The sequence below is a fragment of the Aquarana catesbeiana genome, linkage group LG05 (assembly GCF_042186555.1).
Source record: "Aquarana catesbeiana isolate 2022-GZ linkage group LG05, ASM4218655v1, whole genome shotgun sequence".
In the NCBI taxonomy this organism is placed as follows: domain Eukaryota; kingdom Metazoa; phylum Chordata; class Amphibia; order Anura; family Ranidae; genus Aquarana; species Aquarana catesbeiana.
The window spans coordinates 245,284,172-245,306,666 of record NC_133328.1 but is presented as its reverse complement, the minus strand read 5'-3'; the positions used below and the strand labels follow the sequence as shown (position 1 = coordinate 245,306,666).

Here is a 22,495-nt window from a genome sequence, read left to right as displayed (position 1 = left end):
CCTTTCAATGGAGTCGATCAGGTCAGTAGTTTCTATCCTAAAAGGAGGACAACTACTGGCATCTATCGACATCAGGGATGCATATCTGCAGGTCCCTACATTTTCCGCTCACCAAAGGTCTTTGTGGTTCGAAGTAGAACAACAGCATTTCAGTTTGTAGCCTTGCCCTTCGGGCCAGCTACAGCACCTCAAGTGTTCAAAAAAGTGCTGGCCCCACCTCTAGCCAGGTTAAGGGCACAGGGCATAACAGTCTTGGCATACCTAGACGATCTATTGCTAATAGACCTATCAATGACTCGTTTGGAGCAAAGTGTACACATTACAACCAATTACCTGAAAAATCTGGGTTGGATTCTCAGCCTAGAGAAGTCTTCCTTACTACCGCTAAATAAGCTAGAGTATTTGGGTCTGATCATAGATACAGCCCAGAAAAAGGTGTTCTTTCCCTTAGGCAAAAATCAACTCCATACGAGAGCTGGTTTGGATGGTCAGGTCGAAAGGAAATCCCTCAATTCGCCTTTACATGAGGTTGTTAGGAAAGATGGTGGCTTCATTCGAAGCAGTCCCCTATGCCCAGTTCCATTCGAGACTGTTGCAAAACCGTATTCTGTCTGCTTGGAACAAAACGATCCAAGCTTTGGACTTCCCAATGCGGCTGTCCCCAAGGGTGTCCCAAAGCCTCAGTTGGTGGTTACTAACCCAGAATCTGCTGAAAGGAAAATCCTTCAGACCAATTATCTGGAAAGTAGTAACCACAGATGCCAGCCTTTCAGGCTGGGGAGCAGTACTAGATAAGACCACTGTCCAGGGACAGTGGTCAAGAACCGAAAGAACCTTGCCCATTAACCACCTAGAGATTCGGGCAGTGTGTCTGGCTCTGAAGGCCTGGACTTCCAGGTTAAGGGATTGTCCTGTCAGGATCCAATCCGACATTGCCACAGCAGGGGCCTATATCAATCACCAAGGGGGCACCAAGAGTCTCTCAGCGCAAAGAGAGGTGAATCATATTCTAACTTGGGCAGAAAGGAATGTTCCATGCCTATCAGGAGTCTTTATTCTGGGAGTAGAGAATTGGCAGGCGGACTACTTAATTCACCAGCAGTTATTCCCGGGGGAATGGTCTCTTCACCCCGACATTTTTCGGGCTGTTTGCCAAAGATGGGGGACTCCGGACGTAGATCTTCTAGCGTTCAGATTCAACATGAAGTTAGTCAACTTTTGTGTCAGGACAAGGGATCCACTCGCATGCGGAACAGATACGTTGGTGACCCCGTGGGATCAGTTCTCACTAATCTATGCATTCCACCTATTCAGTTGCTACCGCAACTGCTTTGCTGAGTCAAGCAGGAAAGAAAGCCGGTAATTCTGGTGGCATCAGCATGGCCCAGAAGGTCATGGTATGCAGAAATCGTAAAGATGGCAGTGGAGGATCCATGGTCCCTTCCACTAAGGCCAGACCTGCTCTCACAGGAGCTGATATTCCATCCTACTTTACGAATGCTAAAATTAACGGCCTGGCCACATTCTGAAGAAACGTGGGCTTTCTGGGTCAGTTACCTTTTGATTAATGCAAGGAAGCCAGCTTCTAGAGCTATATATTATAGACTATGGAGGGCTTATGTTTCCTGGTGTGAATCCAAGGGTTGGCATCCTCGGAGATATATCATAGGCTGAATTCTTGCCTTTCTACAATTGGGCATAGAGATGAAATTGGCCTTGAGTACTATTAAGGGCCAAGTCTCAGCCTTATCGATCTTATTTCAAAGACCGCTTGCTACACATTCTTTAGTCCAGGGTTTTATGCAAGGGGTGATGCGGATTAATCCGCCAGTTAAATCACCTTTTGAGCCCTTGGGACTTGAACTTAGTTTTGTCAGTGTTACAAAAAGCCATTTGAACTGACACAGCATATTTCCTTATTCCTTCTGACAGGGAAGTTGGTGTTCTTGGTTGCTATACCCTCAGCAAGGAGGGTTTCGGAATTGGCTGCTCTTTCGTGTAAGGAGCCATATTTGATTATTCATGAGGACAGAGTGGGGTTACGCCCTCGTCCAGACCTTACCAAAAGTGATTTCAGGTTTTCACCTGAACCAAGATATTGTCCTGCCATTGTTTTTCCCAAAACCATGTTCCAGGGAAGAGAAGTCACTACATTGTCTTGATGTGGTGAGAGCAGCGAAAATCTATTTAAAGACAACTGCTCAGATTTGTAAGACTGATGTCTTATTTATTCTGCCAGAGGGTCCTAAGAAATGACAGGCAGCATCGAAATCCACTGTCGCAAAGTGGATTCAGCAAGTTATAATTCAAACGTTTAATTTAAGGGGTAAGAGTCCCCCTTTTCAAGTTAAGGCGCACTCTACCAGGGCGGTTAGTGCTTCTTGGGCAGTGCGTCACCAGGCCTCCATGGATCTGATCTGTAGGAGTAAGGAGGTATGAGGATATCGCCTTTGGTCGCAGCGTGCTTCAGGCAGCAGTATAAGTCCTCAACTCGGGGGGTACCCTGCGGGTTGTGTCTCCCTCCCCTCAAGTAGCATTGCTATGGGACGTCCCATTAAGTAATTGCTTAAGGCTCTGTGTCCCATGATGTATGATAAAGAATATAGGATTTTTATTACAGCTTACCTGTAAAATCCTTTTCTTGGAATATATCATGGGAAACAGAGGTCCCACCCCTCTTTTCTGGGGTGTATGTATACGTATATTGCTTTGCTACAAAAACTGAGTTACTCCTGGTAGGAGGAGGGGTTATATAGGGTGGCAACTTCCTATTTAGGGTTTGCCAGTGTCCATCACCTGAAGGTGGCCCATAACCCATTAAGTAATTACTTAAGGCTCTGTGTTCTATGATGTACTCCCAATAAAAATCCTATTTTTTTTTTTTTTCCTATTTTAGCACTGATCACTATATTGGTGTCACTGGTCCCCAAAAAGTGTCACTTGGTGTCAGATTTGCACGCCACAATGTCGCAGTCCCACTAAAAATTTGGCTTATCGTCGCCATTACTAGTAAAAACAATAAGAAAAAAAGTCCATAAAAATTTCCCATAGTTTGAAGACGCTATAACTTTTGCGCAAACTAATCAATGTACACTTATTGGGATTTTTTTTTACCAAAAATATTACCAGAATACATATTTGCCTAAATTGATGAAGAAAGGTGATTTATTTTATTATTTTATTGGGTATGTTTTATAGCAGAAAGTAAAAAATGTTTTTTTTTTTTTTTTCAAAATTGTCGTCTTTTCTTTTTTTTTATTTATGGTGCAAAAAACAAAAACCGCAGAGGTGATCAAATACCACCAAAAGAAAGCTCTATTTGTGGGGAAAAAAGGACATCGATTTTTTTTGTGTACAGCATCGCACGATCGCGCAATTGTCAGTTAAAGCCACGCAGTGCTGTATCACAAAAAATGGCCTGGTCAGGAAGGGAGTAAAACCTTCCGGAGCTGAAGTGGTTAAACAACCCTCAAGCTGTGTGTTTTTTTTCTTTTTTTGTAAGAGGCAGACTTAAAAGTGGTATTGTTGATTTTGTATGTACCAAGAGAAAACCGATTGCGGGCTGATGTAATTCAGACTCCACCTATATTGATCAGTTTTTATAGGCTCAATATGGAAGACCACACAAATAAACACCATAAAATATATTTCTTATCGTACATCACGGGACCCAGAGCCATAGTAGTTACTATGTGGGTTATAGGCCACCTTCAGGTGATGGACATCGGCACACCCTAAGACAGGAAGTCCACTCCCTATATAACCCCTCTCACTACTGGGAGTACCTCAGTTTTTTCGCCAGTGTCTTAGGTGTTGGTCACAAGTAAAGATATGCTGTGCTAAGCTCCACTGGAGTAATCCCTGCTGGGGCCAGCTATGCAGCTGGATCCATTCAAAGTGTCTTTTTAGGCCGAATTGAATGGTACCCGGGCCTCGTGGCGGAAGAAACAAGGTTTTGCCTGTAACGCTTCTCTCTTTAAGAGAGCTGGACCCCGGGATCCAGAGCTTTGCTTGTTTTAGCCATAAAGTTTTTTCTGGTGGGGTGTTTTACAGGTCCAGGAGTGTGGGTTCCCCGAGGGTCCCTGGTTCCTGAAGGTTTTGTAATGGAACCCACCGTGAGAGGTGAAGATTGGGTCTGTTTTTTACCACAAAAAACCCTATGGCGGGAAAGGTAAATGGAGGTTTCTAAGAAATTTTTAAAATTTTTTTATGAAATGTCTCCTTTAAAAAAGTAAATTTTGTCATGCCTAAGAGTCACCACTGGGGGCTGTATAGAGCACGTACCTTGTCATTCTTTCCCCAAACCTCACGCTTTGTCACAGAAGCAGCAAGCTTCCCTCCGGCGAGCAGCTCAGACCTCCGGTAAGATTGGGGGGGATTTTCTTCCACGAAAAATCCCCCACCTGGACAAAGCTCTCCCCTTCTTCCCGCAAGGGGGAAGCCAAAAACGATCACCGATGCCGCTCCGTTTTTTCACTGCCCCTGCACGGCGACTCCTCTTCACCAACCCCCCCCCCCCCCACACACACACACACACACACACACACACACACGCCGATCCCGTCGGATCGGAGGCCCGCACTCGCGCAGGAAAACTCTCTCTTGAAAAGAGAGGGGGGCCGCAATGTGATGGAAGGGGCGAGGCTTAGCGCGGCATTGGCGTCCTCCAACGTCCAGCGTGGGAGTATGTCTAAAAGCTCAAATTTTGCTGGCTGCAGATGTCGGAGGGACACAATAAGAAAAAAGGGGCATATAAGAGGTTGGTGACACAGGCATTCCCTGACGCATTTACTAAAAGCATCAGGCTGAGTGTTAATAGCAGCGGCAGTAGCTGCACTATTGCTCAAGCAGTGGATGCGATTTCTTCTGATAGTACCTCTGCTTTGGGCATCGGGCTAAGGTCAGCAGGGGGGGTTGAAACACCCCCAAAGAAGGGCTAAAAGGGTCTCCCTCAAGCTCTGGAAAGCCTACTCATCTCTACAATGGCATCCTCCCCTGAGAGGGGGTGGCTGGTCAGAGTGAGCATCGGGGCCATAAAATGTTTGCAACTGTTTTCAACACTGCAGCCCCTGTTTGTTACTAAAAAGGTCTTTTTTTTCCTCAGCTATGATATGATTGAAAAAAAAAAAAAAAAGGTTAGTGGCTTTAATCGCATCCCAGTATGGGACAAAATGCGACAGGCTCTCTTCCATTACCCAGGACCCTCAAACTGAGGAACTAGGGGCAGGAGAAGATTAATTCCCTCAGGGGACCATGGTAAGGCTGATGACTCCTCTTCTGAGGTGTCAAATGTGGGGGATCAGCTTTCACAATCTGTAAGATTGATGGTGTAATTTCTTGCTGAATGATCCACTCCACATTTATGTACCCTTAACTGAGTGTTTGGGTTCGCTAAAGCCTCCTCAAGCTGTGCATGCCTTTCCTGTCCATTCATTGCTGGAAAAGTTTTTCTCCAAGCGTCTTCCAGGACAGCCCATGAGACCTAGGGCTCCTCCTACCAGGACAGGAAACCCGTTACCCCCACCAGATAAAAGGGCGGTCCTCCAGGCCCCATGTCAGTTATTAGTGCTTCCTCCGGACGGGGGGGTAACATGTTCCTGGAACCTGGTCCCTAGGTCTCATGAGCAAGGGCACTGTATGGCTTTTAAGGGGCATGTCACTAACCTCTCCTCTGCCAGAAGCAGCACTCCACTGGAGAGGTTGGCTGTGCTGCGGTCTCTTGTTTCTCTGTGCCTGGAGAGGGCCAGGCCCGGCATGGCGTCGGCTCCCAATCGCTTTCCTTATGGTAAGAGCGGCGGTATCCTTTCCTCACAGGCAGCGTGGCTAGTTTGTGTGAGGATAAGCAGGAAGCTGCGCCCCTCGAAAAGGGGGCGGAGCTTCTGCGCTCCAAGTTCGCCCACAGGAATTGCTGAGAGCAGGTCACTTCCAGGGCATATGACGTCATCGTTGGGCGCCGGAGACGCCGATTCCAGTCTCCTTAAATGGCGCAAACAGGAGACACTGGCCGCTTGTGTCTGCTGGTTAAAGCAGCCAGGCTGTGGAAAACCATAAAGGGGCAAGATGCATCAGTCTGCTGTTCTTACACAGGCAGTCGATGCAGGGCCCAACACCAGCACCTCACAGGTAAGCCTGAAGTGTTATGTCACTCTCTTGCTCTCCCTGTGAGTGTTACCTCCCCCTCCCCTCTCTGTAGTAGTGGGTTATGGGGACACATTTCCTCCCTCCTGCACGTGGTGGTTCGGAGTGTCAGGGTGGCTGTGAGTCTCATTATGGGTCACTTATTTTTGTCTTACAGACCAAGACCCAGGACAAGGCTCAGGCGCAGCCACCTAAAAAGAAATGTGCGGTGTGCGCAAACAAATTGAGCTCCTCATGGAGCAAAGCAGTTTGTCGCAGCTGTATAGATGGCCTTGTAAAGGATGGCCCAGTTACCTCTTGTCAGAAAATGCTAACCTCTGTTAGGGACAAGCTTACGTCCACCTTTAGTTCCTTTAGAATGCTTATTGACAAGCTCCAGACCCCAGCTGAGGGTCCATCCACACAGAGAACTTCGGTCAGCACTCCGCAGCAGGCAGAGAGTGAAGACGCTGAGGTCAGATCTACCCGTTCTTCTCCAGAAGAATCAGGGTCAGATATAGAGCCCAGGGATAGAAAATCCACTTGGGGCTCGAGATTTAAGTTATCTGTAGAGGATGTGGATGACTTATTAAAGGCTATCTATACCACTCTCGAATTGAAAGAGGAGGAGGTTCAGTTATCCAAACATGATCTTATGTACAAAGGATTGCATAAGAAAAAACCTAGAGTTTTTCCAGTCCATAGTTCATTGATTGATACTATCAAACTGGAATGGGATAACCCTGAGAGAAAACCATTCTTCTCTAGTAACCTAAAGAGGAGGTTTCCTTTTAATGAGGACACTGTGCAGCCATGGAATAAGAAACCTAAGTTGGACGCACCTCTTTCAAAGGTTTCAAAAAACTCGGACCTAGCGTTCGATGACATGGGCACGCTTAAGGATCCGATGGACAAGAGAGGGGATATCCTTCTCCACAGAGCCTGGGAACCTCAAACCAGCTCTGGCCTCCACTTGTGTGGCCAGAAATCTGGAGGTTTGGTTGACTCAGATTCAGTCACATCTGTCAGCCGGTACCTCGAGAGAGCAAATTTTGAAGTCTTTTCCTCTCCTCTTTCAGGCAGTAGGTTTTTTGGCGGATTTTTCCGCAGAGTCAGTAAGAATGTTGGCCAGGACTTCGGCTTTAGTGAACTCGGCCAGCAGAAGCCTCTGGCTTAAAACCTGGTCAGAGGACTCAGCCTCCAAGTTACGCCTTTGTGGGCTTCCCTTAACAGGCGATCATTTATTTGGCCCAGGACTGCAGGAGGCACTGGAACGCACGGCTGATAAGAAAAAGGCGTTTCCAGAGAAAAAGAGAATCCCGACAGAAATTTTTTTCGTGGCCAAGGCAGGCAACAGAGTCCTAGAGAAAAGGACAGCAGGAGTTCTGTGTTCCCCGGTGGGAGGAAGATTGAGGGCCTTCATCCCACAGTGGGCAGCAGTCACTTCGAGCCCTTTCATCCTGGACCTAGTGACCAACGGGTACAGGCTGGAGTTTGTTCATCAACCACCAGAACAGTTGTTAGTCACCTTTCCTCCACAAGATCGAGAGAAAGCGAGGGCTCTGGGTCTCCAGATCGGAGACTTATTGGATCAAAAATTCCTGATTCCTGTTCCCCAGTCAGAGCAGGGCAAGGGTTTTTATTCCCATGTATTTGTGGTCAAAAAGCCTTCGGGAAAGTTTTGACCTATCCTGAATCTCCGGACTTTAAACAAGTCCATCAGATACAAACATTTCCTTATGGAGACTGTTTTTACTATCAAAAACCTACTATACCCAAACTGCTTTATGGCCATGTTGGACTTAAGGGATGTTTATCTTCACATCCCTATCCATCCAGTCTTCCAAAAATTTTTGAGATTAGCAGTGAAAATCGCTATAGGGACCTGACATTTTCAATTTCAAGCCCTCCCCTTCGGTCTTTCCTCAGCCCCACGCATCTTTACGAAGGTGTTGGGGGAAGCACTGGCTCCACTGAGGTTAAAAGCGATAACTGTTATCCCTTACTTGGACGACCTCCTGATAGTGGCAAAGTTATACCAGAGGCTGTTGGAGGATCTTCAGGCTGTACAGGACTTCCTACAATCCCTAGGCTGGTTGATGAAGAAAAATTGTCCTTGATCCCAGCCCAGAAAGTAACATATCTGGGTTATGATTTTTTGTTCAGTGAACCAAAGAGTTTTTCTTCCTCAGGAGAAGATTACCAAAATGTTCCAGACTATGTCAGCATTGCAGACCAACCAGTCGGTCTCTCTGAGACAGGTGTCTCAGGGCAGTGGGTCTGATGACCTCATGCTTTCCCGCAGTACCATGGGCGAGACTCCGTCAACGGCCATTACAAATGTTTCTATTGAGAAACGGGGACGTAAAGTCCCTGGAGTTAAAGGTCTGGCTTCCGGCCAGGATAAAAAGAAGCCTGTGGTGGTGGAGAACTGGCCAGCACCTGGCAGGAGGTCTCCCATGGTCCATTCCCATATCCCGAAGAATTACTACGGATGCAAGTTCCTGGGGATGTGGGGCCCACCTCAGCAATGCAGTAGCACAGGGAGAGTGGTCCTCGAGGGAGGCAAAGGCCTCATTCAATCAAAGAGAGCTGCTAGCAGTCCAGAGAGCCCTGCAGTCTTTTCAGATGGAGATCAGGGGTCACAACCTCCAAATTCTGTCAGACAATATCGTGACAGTCGCGTACATCAACAAGCAGGGAGGCACGAGAAGCCGGATACTTCAGTCTATTGCCCAGGAGATCCTTTCATGGGCAGAAGGGAATCTAGCTTCAATTTCAGCTGTGCACCTGAAGGGGACACACAATTGCCTTGCAGATTATTTTAGCCGTTACCAGGTAGACCGAGACAACTGGTCCCTTCATCCCGAAGTCTTTGCAGACCTCACCAGGAGATGGGGTTATCCCGAAGTGGATCTGTTCGCAAACCAGAACAACCACAAGACGGAGACATTCTTTTCCATGAACCCGGCAGAACAAGCCTTGGGGATCGATGCTCTGGCAAACCCGTGGCCTTTTGGCCTATGTTATGCCTTCCCGCCAATCAGACTTATCCCAGAAGTCCTCCGGAAGTTTCTGCTAGAGGAAACGGATCTCATTATAATCGCCCCATTTTGGCCCAAGAGGCCATGGTTTTCCCTGCTACAGATTCTAGTTTCAGAGCCTCCGCTGAGTCTTCCGAAAAGAGAAGACTTATTATTGCAGGGTCCAGTATCACACCCTCAGGTGGTTTAATTAAACTTGATGGCTTGGTATCTGAAGAAAAGATACTGAGTGCCCAGGGGTTCTCTGACAAGGTAGTCAAGACTCTAGTAAATTGCAGGAAACCAGTCACTAGAGCCATATATTCCAAAGTTTGGAAAAGGTTTAACTCATGGTTATCTGAAAATCAAAGATTAACTCATGATATTCCGTCAATTTTGGAATTTTTCCAAGAGGGTGTCGACAAAGGTCTTTCGGTTAGTACCTTAAAGGTACAGGCGGCAGCTATCAGTGTGTTCTTCCAGTTTTCTCTCCTGGAAAATCCCACCATAGCCAGATTTTTCAAATCAATCTCTAGGGCCAGACCAGTAGTGGTGAGAAGTTGTCCAACTCGGGACCTGTCCCTAGTAATTCAAACTCTGGTTGAATTTCCTTTTGAGCCTATTGAAAGTATTTCAGTTAAGTTACTTACATTGAAAACTGTTTTTCTTATAGCTGTTACCTCGTAGGGTAAGTGAGTTGCAGGCCCTATCAGTAAGGGAGCCCTTCCTCACGATTTTTGAGGATCGAGTTGTCTTACGAACCGATCCAGGTTTTTTGCCCAAGGTGGCCAGTATATTCCACCGATCTCAGGACATTGTACTGCCAACCTTTTGTAGTTCACCACAAGGCGACCTAGAAAGAAAATTTAGCTTTTTAGACGCAAGAAGGATTCTCTTAGTCTATCTTGAGGTCACCAAGACCTTTAGGAAAACTGATGCCTTGTTTGTCCTTTTTTCTGGAGTTCACAAGGGGGAATAGTGCATCTAAAGCCACGTTGGCTAGATGGATAAAGCAAGCCATCTCTGAAACTTACAAAATTAGGGAGATTCCTACACCTTTTGTTACTGCGCACTCAACTAGAGCCTTGTCTACGTCTTGGGCTGAGAGGGCTGGTGCCTCACCGGAACAAATTTGCAGGGCTGCCACAGTTACTCGACCTTCATTAAACATTATCGCCTGGATCTCCTATCAGCCCAGGAGCAGGCGTTTGGTCGTCAGGTCCTTCAGGCAGTTGTCCCTCCCTAGACTGGTAAGTTCTGGCTCATCGTCTCATGGGCTGTCCTGGAAGACGCTTGGAGAAAAGCTGAGTTAGACTTACCGGTAACTCCTTTTCTGAGAGTCTTCCAGGACAGCCGGATTCCCACCCAGTTTTGTCTGAAGTTATGTGTATTATGCATATGTTTTGCAGGGACGTCCTACGGTTCTTGAGAAGACTGACATGGGGCCTGGAGGTTTGCCCTTTTATCTGGCGGGGGTAACGTGTTTTCTGTCCTGGTAGGAGGAGCCCTAGGTCTCATCGGCTGTCCTGGAAGACTCTCAGAAAAGGAGTTACCGGTAAGTCTAACTCAGCTTTTTGTATCTGAGTGGATCACCCAGATAAGCATTTTTTTCCCTCCTAAAAAAGTTTTTTCACACTTTATCCTATGGAGGAGAAAATTCACTTAAAGTGGGGTATAACAGCAATTAATACTGCCATATCCTCTGTGAATAGGAGTCTGACTTGTCCACTAGTGCTCAAATGCTTAGGGATCCAACGGATAAAAAGTTGGAATTCCTATTTAAAAAAAAAAACACTTTTTTCTGTGGCAAATTGAGTGTCTCGGCCTGTGCTGACAGTAATTGGTTAATCATTGAGAGACCAGTTTAAACAGATGTTCAAGGTTATCCTGTTCAGCAAGCCCAGGATCCTGGCAAGCTACTAGCAGCTTTATGTTTCAATGGTTCCTATGAGAGATTCTATCCTTCAGGCCTTGCGCCCTTCGCTAAGCGCCATGCAAGAATCTCCTGGCTCCTTTTTGCGGTGAAACGGCTATTTGGCGATGATTTGGGTAATCCAAAGAAATTCTAGTGTAAAGTACCTCTTTGCCATTCAAGAAAAGGAGTAAATGTATTTTCATTTTAACAAGCTCCTTCACCTGTGCCAAGGGCATCAGCCTCCAGGCAATCACGACAGCTTCTGCCGTCAAGTTCAAAAGGTAATTCTCAGGGTCAACCCCAGGGAAATACTTCTGCAGTTCTCAAGGATCTGGCAGGAAGAGTGTCGAGACAGATGGGGGATTTCCTCAATAGCTCCAGGGTACAAACTGGAGTTCCAAGAGTTCCCGTCTCCTCGTTTTCTCAGATCAAACGTTCCTAAGGTTGGGGTTTGGTTCAAACCTTTTTTCACGGTGCCAAAACCGAATGGACATTCTGGATTTCAAAAATCAAATTCAGTTCCTTAATATTTTTTCGCATGGAGTCAATCCAATCAGTTGTCTCCATCCTACAAAGAGGAGAACTTCTGGCGTCAATCGACATCAAAGATGCATACCTCCATGTGCCTATTTCCTCGCTCACTAGTAATCTCTACTTTTCAAGGTAGAAAATCTTCATTTTCAGTGTGTAGCTATGCTTTTCGGTCTAGCTACTGCACCTTGAGTGCTTACAAAGGTTCTGGCCCCTCCTCTAGCCAGATTAAGGGCCCAAGGTATAACGATTATAGTTTACCTAGATGATCTGTTCTTGATAGACCAGTCAGTAGCCCACTTAGACCAAAGTATGGTCACCACGTTAAACTACCTGGAATACCTAGGCTGGATTCTCAACCTAGAAGAAATCTTCTTTAAAACCATGAAGAAGGCTAAAATACTTGGGTCGGATCATAGATACGCCCAGAAAAGGGTATTCTTGCCCCAGGTAAAGATCAGCGCCATGAAGGAACTGATTCAGGTGGTCGAAGCAAGATGAATTCTTCTATTCAGCTTTGCATGAGGTTTTTGGGCAATATGGTGGCTTCATTCGAGGCCGTTCCTTATGCTCAGTTTCATTCGAGACTGCTGCAAAACAGTATCCTATCGGCTTGGGACAAAAGGGTTCAAGCTCTAGATTTCCCAATGTGTCTGACTCCAAAGGTGCACCTGAGCCTCAGTTTATGGTTAATAACCAAAAATCTGCAAAGGGGAAAATCCTTCCTTCAGTTACTTGGGAAGTGGTAACAACATATGCCAACCTTTTTTGGGTTGGGGAGCAGTCCTGGAAGAGGCAACTGTCCAAGAGAGGTGGCCCCAGATCAGAAATGGCCTTGTCCATTAACATTCTAGAAATTCAGGCAGAGCACTTGGTCCTGAGGGCCTGAATGTTCAGTTTACGAAATTGTCCTGCCAGGATTCAATCCCACAATGCCAGAGCAATGGCCTATATTAATCACCAAGGGGGCACAAGAAGTTGTGCGGCCCAGAGAGAGGTGAATCATATCCTATCTTGGGCAGAAATCAATGTAAATAAAAAATAAAAAATCGCGCTACCCCTAGAAAAAGCCAAAATACAATGATGTGTAAAATGTGAAATAAATCAGCAGTGCAAACAAATGATATAAATACCTAAAAATAGATTAATGTTAAGCATAAAAATATCAAACAATTAATATATTGAATATCAAATAATAAATAAACACACAATATAATATGGTATACACCAGTGAATGGTGAAAAATAGTCCATAAAAATGAACAAACTGTTGTCTTCAAGTGTTGTGTGAAATCAGCTGTGAAGTGACCTTCCAGTATCTGAACATTGCCTGCTGTTCCATTGGAGCCGGTCCATGTTATTATAACCCACGCTTTCCCTGATCCTCTGTGATGGGGGATCATGGGGTTTTGGTAAGGGCGCATTTTTGCTGATATTGGTGGTGGATTTCACACCATATTATATTGTGTGTTTTTTATTTATCATTTGATATTCAATATATTAATTGTTTATGATATTTTGATGCTTAACATTAATCTATTTTTAGGTATTTAAATCATTTGTTTGCATTGCTGATTTAATTCATTTATTTTACACATCATTGTATTTTGATTTTCTATCATCAACTACATAGATTTTGGCTTTTGGCTATTTTTCTAGGGGTAGCGTGATTTTTTACTTTTTATTTACTTATTGGTGTATTGGTGTTGTACATAATCATTGCGGCTCCCGTTTTTGTGGATGGTTAGTAATTAATTCTTGCCATCTGCTCTTTAGATGCTTAGCGCGTTTTTTTAATACATTTTCCGCAGAAAACAATGTACCTTGCCTATCGGCAGTCTTCATTCTAGGGATAGAAAATTGGCAGGCGGACTAATTGAGTTGCCAGCAGTTGTTCCTGGGAGAATGGTTCCTTTACCCCAATATCTTCCTGCCAATATGTCAAAGATGGTGGATCCCAGACGTAGATCTGTTTGCGTCCAGGTTCAACAGAGAAATCGACAACTTTGTGTCAAGAACAAAGGATTCGCTAGCATGTGGAACAGATGCCTTGCTATACCGTGGAATCGGTTCTCGTTGATTCATGCATTCCCTCCTATTCTGCCTACGTTCACGACTTCTTCACAGGATCAAGCAGGAAGGGAAGTCAGTGATTTTTGTGGCCCAGGAGATCTTGGTATGCAGAAGATCGTAAAGATGGCAGTAGGGGACCCATGGACCCTACCGCCACGGCCAGACCTTCTCTCGCAAGGTCCGGTATTCCATCCTATTTTACAAATGCTAAATTTAACGGCTTGGCTATTGAGACCCACATTCTGAAGAAGCGTGGGCTTTCAGGTTCAGTGGAGTCTACTCTGGTTAATGCAAGGAACCCGGCCTCCAGAGTCATATATTATAGAGTCTGGAAGGTATATGTCTCCTGGTGTGAATCCAGGGGTTGGCACCCCAGGAAGTATATCATAGAATCCTTGACTTTCTACAGATAGGATTAGAAATAAAGCTGGACTTGAGTACTATTAAGGGCCAGGTTTTGGCCTTATCTGTATTATTTCAGCGACCACTTGCTTCACACTCTTTGGTTCGTAGCTTTATTCAGGGGGTAACGCGGCTTAAACCTTTCGGTTAAGTTACCCCTGAAGTCTTGGGACTTGAATTTAATCCTGTCGGCATTACAGAAATAGCCTTTTGAGCCGATATGACATATTTCCTTGGTCCTTTTGACAAGGAAACCAGTTTTTCTGGTAGCCATTACTTCTGTAAGAAGGGTAGCAGAGTTGGTTGGTCTTTCTTCTAAAGAGCCATATTTAATTATTCACAAGGATAAGGTTGTATTGTGTCCTCATCCTAATTTTCTACCAAAGATAGTGTCAGGTTTTCATTTAAACCAGGATATTGTTCTACCTTCATTTTTCCCAGAACCCCGTTCTGCAGAAGAAAAGTCACTACATTCTTTTCATGGGGTGAGAGCAGTCAAAATCTGTTTAAGGACGACTGCTCAGATTCGAAAAACTGATGTTTTGCTTGTTTTGCCTGAAGGTCCTAAAAGAGGACAAACAGCATCGAAATCTACTATTCCTATATGTATTCGACAAGTGATTGTTCAAGCTTATGGTTTAAAGAGGAAAGTTCCACCTTTTTCAAGGCCACAACTTGGTCTTCAGTCCATACATTTACCAGATTCTATCAAGTAGATGTAAAAGATCATGAGGATATCACCTTTGGGTGCAGTGTGCTGCAGGCAGCAGTATAAGTCCTGTGGTCTCATGGTGCCCTACTTTTGTTGTGTCTCCCTCCCTTCAGCTGGCATTGCTATGGAACATCCCACTTAGTAACTACTATGGCTCTGTGTCCCGTGATGTACGATAAGAAAATAGGATTTTTATAACAGCTTACCTGTAAAATACTTTTCTTTGAAGTACATCACGGGACACATAGGTCCCTCTCTTCTTTTTGGTATACACGGGTATTGCTTTGCTACATTAACTGAGGTACTCCCAGTAGTGGGAGGGGTTATATAGGGAGTGGACTTCTTGTCTTAGGGTGTGCCGGTGTCCATCACCTGAAGGTGGCCTATAACCCACATAATAATAACTACTATGGCTCTGTGTCCGGTGATGTACTTCAAAGAAAGGGATTTTACAGGTAAGCTGTTATAAAAATCCTATTATTTATTCAAAAAATATATTAAAATAAATGGATAACATATATAGGCATAACTGCCTCCACATGATCCAGATGTTGGCACATTAAAGACATTAAGTCCCACTATAGCTACCTGAAGTAGTCAATACATTTGATATACAGCAGAACACAGTCACATAGAATTGTGTATATTTCCGTTAGGTCAACGTTTCGCTGATTCAAGGCTTCCTCAGGACCCACAATGCTAATAGTAGGCAGCAATCACTGCGGTGGATCAAGGGGTGCCCATCAACAATGCCTGGGAGTGGGCACAGGGATACCAAAAGCCAACCATCGTGAGGCGGGGCCCTGCCCAGGACTGTGGGGTAGTGCTGAGATTAGGACTCTAGGACAGCCTTTTTCAACCAGGATGCGTTGAGGTTTCTTCGGGGTTGCCTTGGCAAAATGCCTAAAAATTTGCCAAAAAATTGTATTCTAGCCAGCATGTGGATGAAGGCTGCCTTTAATTACACAAAGTCACAGGTTTTCATTGTGCACCATTACAACCTTCTAGCTGTTGGCATCCTAACGACCAATAACGTTATCACTTAATAAGGGGGATGTCAGTCGTTTGCATAGCATCCTTGTTTGACCCTACCCTGCCCCTTTCCGTCAGCGGTGGGGTCACATTAACTGAGTGATGGAGAAACATTGGAATACTAGTCAGTACCAGTTTATAAAAGTGTATTTGCTTTGGAAGAATAAATCACCTCTAATGTTGGGTGTCCTACTTGAACTTGTGGATGTTGCTGCATTATGTAAAACTATTAGAATAGTTTTTACATTTTAGAATAGGGTGCCTCGAGATTGTCCATAATTTTTGAAGAGTGCCTTGACTGAAAAAAGATTGAGAAACACTGCTCAAGGATATGGATAGATATTAGGTTGATATTCGAAAGCCAAAACTTAGATTGTAAAAGGTGACCAACTCATGTAGAAGTCCCAGTAATCAGATGTTCTTTATCTCTCCTGCACAAACACATCTGCTGTCCACCAGGCCGCATTTTCTTTCAGATATACATACGGATGTGACCAAGGGAAGTCAAACCTGTTTTATTGTTGTATGTACCAAAATATTCGCATATATGCGTATGTTAGGCGCGAAGGAGTTAAGCAAACCCCTTTTCCAAAAACCAGTTTGTGAAAAAAGGTTATACCTTATATAAAAGAGAGATAAAAATTTGATGTTTATCTATTATGGCATTCTTTGTCAAAGTTTTTGTCTTTCACTTTAAAGTGACTGAGAAATTGCATCAGACAGTTATGTTTTTCAGAGTGGCAAGCTAGTAACGAAGATGTTTCAGAAGATTCATGAACTGATAAATGAGAAAGATGTTTTAGTTTTCGTGTTGATTGATGAGGTATGTCATTGTAACTTATAATAAATTCTGTAGATGTCAGTTTGTATGTGAATACAACATAATACCAGTAATGTTTTCAAAATATCCTTCTGTACAATGTAGAGTAGCTCTTTTCAACCTTTTTTGCTCCCCTTAGGACCCTTGAAATAAATAAGTATAACTGCTTAAAATGTATCTACAACTCACAGTACAGTAGTGTGATCAGTAAGTTGTACATATAAGAAATGAAAGAATAAAGTATGTGGTGTACCTAGAGTAATTCACTCCCAAACATATACATTGCCTTGAAAAAGTGTTCACATTTTGATAGCCCAACGTGAAGTGGAAGGAAAATGATAAATGGTTTTCCATTTTTTTTTTTTTTTACAAATAAATATGTGAAAAGTGTGGTGTGCATTTGTATTCAGCACCCCCTAGTCAATACTTTTTAGAACCACATTTCACTGCTGACATTTTTGCCCATTATTTTTTGCAAAATAGCTCAAGTTCTGTCAGATTGGATGGAGAGCATCCTTGAGCAGTAATTTTCAAGTCTTGCTACGAATTCTGAATTGGATTTAGGTCTGGACTTTGACTGGGCCATTCTAACACATGAATATGCTTTGATCTAAACCATTCCATTGTAGCTCTGGCTGTATATTTAATGTTGTCGTCCTGCTGGAAGGTGATCCTCCGCCCCAAGTCTTTTGCAGACTCTTAACTGGGTTTATTTTAAGATTGCCCTGTATTTGGCTCCATCCATCCCTGTCCCTGGTGAAGAAAAGCATTCCCATAACATGATGCTGCCACCACCATGTTTTACAGTGGGAATGGTGGTTTCAGCGTCATGTGCAGTGTTAGTGTTCCACCACACATAGTGTTTTCCTTTTAGGCCAAAAAGTTAAATTTTGGTCTCATCTGACCAGAGCACCTTCTTCCACATGTTTGCTGTGTCCCCCACATAGCTTTTCATGAACTGCAAACTGGACTTATGTCTCTTTCAACAATGGCTTTCTTCTTGCCACTCTTCTATAAAGGCCAGACTTGTGGAGTGCACGACTAATAGTTGTCCTATGGACAGATTCTCCCACCTGAGCTGTGGATCTTTGCAGCTTCTCTTCTTGCCCGGCCTGTCAGTTTAGGTGGACGGCCATGTCTTGGTGGGTTTGCAGTTGTGCCATACTCTTTCCATTTTCCAATGATGGATTGAACAGTGCTCCGTGAGATGTTCAAAGCTTGGGATATTTTTTTTTTCTTTTCCTTGTTCAAAAGTTTTATTAAGCATATTTCAATGTACATTGCAATACATCAGGAACATTTTGAGAACATGTTATCTGAACAGCATAACATAATTTGGTTAAAGACTGAAAGGCAGTAACTAGTTCCGGTCAGGTAGTGCTATGTAACACATTTGGTAAAGAGGGTAAACCCCTCATAATTTAAATAAAAACTAAGCTGTAGAGATAGTCGTAAGAAGGAGGGGGGTAGTTGGGAGAGGAGATTTTAAAGATATTTGTATTCTTGGCCGAGATATCATTAAGTAGTTAAGCGGGTTGGGGGGGAGGGGACAAGGGGCTTGGGGACAGAAGGACAGACTAAGGAAGGGGAAAGGAGAGGAGGGGAAGGTTAAAAGGAATAGGGGTCCCTAGAGAGGACCAGGATCTGTATGTCCCATGTAACCTGAAGGTCGTGGCAATAAAAGCAAGTCATCGAAGTCAGGGGGCAGGAAGTGAGTAATCCCACGGTCTCCATAGATTTTCATAAGCAGAAACTTTCCAGTAGGACTGCCTCAATCTTGGCGTGGACCATTGCTTGAGTGATTCTGTGCGTCATTGCTAAGATACATAGAGATGGGGTTTTCCAGGCTTTAGCAATGGTCTGCTTGGCTGCAGTGGTAATGAATCGTAGAAGTTTGAATTGGCAGTGGGTTACAGTCAAGAGTTTGTTGTTTAGGAGAGCTATTGTGGGGTCAAGTGGTATTGGTGTCTCGAATAGGGTACAAAGTATCTTGAATACTTCGGTCCAGAATGCTTGCACCATGGGGCATTTCCACCAAATATGTACATGTGTGCCTGGTGTGGTGCAGCCTCGAAAGCAATGTGAGGAGTATTGGGGGGAGAATTTGGCAATCCTGGCGGAAAACAGATACCATCTGGTGAGCACTTTGTAGTTGGTCTCCAAGGCTACAATATTGGGTGAGGCTAATTTTAGTCGCCTGCCATATATGTGCCCAATTGGCTGGATCAAGTTAGGTTGAGCTTATTTTACCCACTTGCTTGTGTATGCCGGTGGAAAGGAGGTTGAGTGTGTTAGGAGAAGGGCATAGAGGTCTGAGATGAGACCACTTCTGTGGGGATCCTTCGGGCAAGCCTTCTAGAAAGTGGTGAAGTGGGGACAGAAGAGTCAGGTGGGTGCGTATGAGAAGTGCTTGATTTGTAAGTGACAAAGGAAGCTTATGAAGTTCACTTCATACTGGAAAAGGCGTGACTGTACCATTTGTAAAAAATTGGTGAGCCCGCAGTAGGCCTGCCTGGGACCAGGCCGAGAAGGAGGGTGGGGAGGTGCAAGCTGGATAGAAGGAGGGATTGCGGATAAAGGATACGAGGGGGTTGTGTAGAGATTATAGACTAAAGCGACGTTTGAATCTGTCCCATATGGATAGGCTGTGTTTGGTAATGGGGTTGGTGATGGTGCGTCATTGCGAGGGTGTTAACCAAAGACGGTTAGCTGTAGAGAGGTGGTCACAATCTACAGATTCGAGGGCTACCCATAGAGGAGTTTCCTTTTGCGTGTTATTTAGGAAGCTGTGCCAGTTGCGCTGCATAATAATATTTTGAGACGTTAGGTACACTAAGGCCTCCTCTTATACGGGGAGTGTAAAGAGTTGGTTGAGGTAGGTGAGGTTTGATCTTCCCCCATATGAAGTATAAGGCTTTTCGCTGTAGAATATGCAGGAATTAGGATGGGACATGTATTGGTAGTACTCAGAAGAGGTAGAGAATCTTGGGGAGAATGGACATCTTTAGCACTGGTATTCTGCCCAAACAGGCTAAGGGTAGGGAGGACCATTTGCCCATAAGAGAGGAGAGGTGCAACAGCATGGGTGGGTAGTTGGCTGAAAATAGATCGGAGGGGTTAGCCGTAAATTTGGCACCTAACTTTGTGATATGTGAGGTGTGGCCCAAGGGAATGGGAGAATTGCACTAAGGTGGGACTGTAGGGGTGGAGGAAGGGAAATGTTTAGGGCTGTAAATTTTTGCGGGGTGACTTGGAGACCAGATAGATGTCCAAAGCGAGAGAGTATGGCTAGTAGGTTCGGGGGGGGGGATTAAGGGAGAGGTAAGGAAGATAAGGACGTCATCAACGAATAAACATAGTTTATGCTGATGTCCGCCGAGTTCCAGGCGTTGGCTATTTGGGTTGGAGCAGATTAGAAGGGCAAGAGGTTCAATCCCTAGGGAGAAAATAAGTGGGGAAATAGGACAGCCTTGGTGAGTGCTGTGTTCAATGGGGAAAGGGTCTGAGCGACACCCGGAGTAGGATATATATATGCCTTGGGGTTTTGGTATAGGGCCGGGACCCATTGTAAAAAGTGTGTGCCTCTCACTGGACATGGACACAGTAGCACAAATACAAATATCCTTCCGATTTAAATGGCAGACAAAAGCCCTCCCATATTTAGGAATCTTCCTAACCCTCACTCTAGATAAGCTGTATCAGGCAAACTATCCCCCTTTATACAGCAAGATGGTGGCTGATCTCCAACGATGGGTTAATAATCCTCCGTCGTGGTTCGGTATACTGCACACGAATAAGATGAATTTCTTTCCAAGGTTACTGTACCTGTACAGAACATCGCCTATCTCAATTCGTATGCCAGACTTACACAGACTCCAAAACAAGGTTTTGAAATTTATATTGGGGAATAAGAGACCTTGGGTGAATAAGCGCACCCTATATACGCCTAAGATGAGGGGTGGCTTGGGAATCCCAGACCTAGCCAGATATTTTTATGCAGCGCAATTGGCACAGTTAATTCGCTTCCACTCCTCAACACCCCTGCCCATCTGGATGAAAATGGAATCTACTTTACATCCCACTAAACCAGTCACTTGATGTGGCTGAGACCAAAAGACAGACCAGCCATGATGTGTTTTACATTATCATTTTCATTAAACCTATGGGATAGACTGACGAAATCCCGTAATTTCAAATCCCCACATACTCCCATGGCCCCCCTAGTGGGCAATCCAGATTTCACCCCAGGTCTCAATTCCCAGTCTCTTGCTTGGTGGACAAACAAGGGTTTTATACGCATAGCAGATCTCTGTGATCATAGAGGGAATCTAACACAAAGATCCCTTCAAGAGAAATACCTCCTTCCAAATTCAGAAATTTTTCATTCTGTGCAAATAGTGCACTTTCTGCACACCTTGCAACACGCAGCCGATATAACCACGTCCACCTCCATGGAGTACTTATGTAGATCCTTTGATAAGCACACTGGCTTCATCTCCAAAATATATAGTATATTGACCTCTACCCCAGAAAAATTGTTTTACATGAAGAAGTGGGAACAAGATATAGGTGGGCCACTCACTCTTGCCGAATGGTCCACAACGTCAGTGTGCGTCAAAATCATACATAAATACCTCATTAATCGAAGCAAATTACAAGGTTTTGCTTAGATGGTACATAGTACCGACAAGAATAGCCTCATTCATTCCAGGAGCCTCTCCCTCCTGCTTTCGCTTTGGAGGGTGCGGATTGGAAGGAACGATGATCCATATATGGTGGTTCTGTCCCAAGGTCAAACGTTTTTGGATCCGTCTTTACAATTTTATCTTCTCACTTACACAGGTGAATTTAATTAAATCACTGCAATAAGCTCTTCTGGGACGCCTGGTAGAGGGCACACCCAAACAGGCAGGGAAACTTGTAGCCTTTATATTCACAGCAGCCAGAATAGCAATTGCCAGATCATGGAAGACACCAACGATCCCATTCGATCTGGTAAAAAACAGGTTGACATGGGTCATGGTAAATGAACGCCTCTCGGCGATCTTACAGGACAAACGGACCCTATTTGACAAGATATGGGAACCCTGGGTAAAATACTTGTTTGACCCCCTGTGAGACATCAGGAAGTAACCAAATCAATCTTGGGGAGTGCACTCCCCTCTTTGAAATTCCTTTCTTATTACTTCTATTCCTTTTCCTTTTTCTTCCCGGGGAGACCAGGAAATGTTCATAATTACCTTCTAGACTACAGAAATGTTGACTGGTTGTGTTAATGTTTTGTCTTTTTCGGAATTGTAATAATACGAGGATGTGCAGACTGGAAGAAAATAATTTACTTTCCTGCAAAGACCACATTGTATAATTATATTAAGCTATGGCAAACAGTTTATGCCAAAATGTCTAAAATGTTTTACAACTTTCAATAAAAATAATTGAAATAAAAGTGTGAGCCAAACCCCCAGCGCTGTAGGATAGATTGGAGGTATTGCCAGGACAGTGTATCAAACGCTTTGCGCACGTCTAGAGACATGAAGCATTAGGGGATGCGGCGGGTGAGGGCGGTATAGGCTAGATATGTAGCTTGTCTAAAATTGTCTCCTACTTGGTGGGAGGAGATGAACCCAGTTTGGTCTTTGTGAATAAGTTTGATGTCTAGGTTGAGTATGAATATTGGACTGTAGTTGGACCAAGTCGTGTCATCAGTGTTGGGTTTAGGGATCATGGAGTTTGACGCTGTTAGGGATTCAGTGTGGAAGGAATGGCCCAAGAGAAGCGAGTTGTATGCCTTTAATAAAAGAGGGGTAAGGAGGGCAGCAAATTTATTGTAGTGAGTTGCTGAGATTCCAGGTTTTAGGGTTTTTATAGCTA

The 22,495-nt window shown here is 44.4% G+C and overlaps 1 protein-coding gene across 4 annotated transcripts in view; it reads left to right on the top strand.

Annotated features, from left to right (window-relative positions):
• Positions 1 to 22,495, top strand: part of TRIP13 (thyroid hormone receptor interactor 13) — a 244,675-nt gene that overhangs the window by 106,260 nt on the left and 115,920 nt on the right. For 3 of the 4 annotated variants that reach the window (XM_073630673.1, XM_073630671.1, XM_073630672.1), the window contains exon 9: positions 16,541 to 16,627. The exons of the other annotated variant lie outside the window; for it this stretch is intronic. In XM_073630673.1, coding sequence (XP_073486774.1) covers positions 16,541 to 16,627 — 87 coding nt within the window. The remainder of the gene's footprint in view (positions 1 to 16,540; positions 16,628 to 22,495) is intronic. 4 annotated transcript variants of the gene reach the window in all.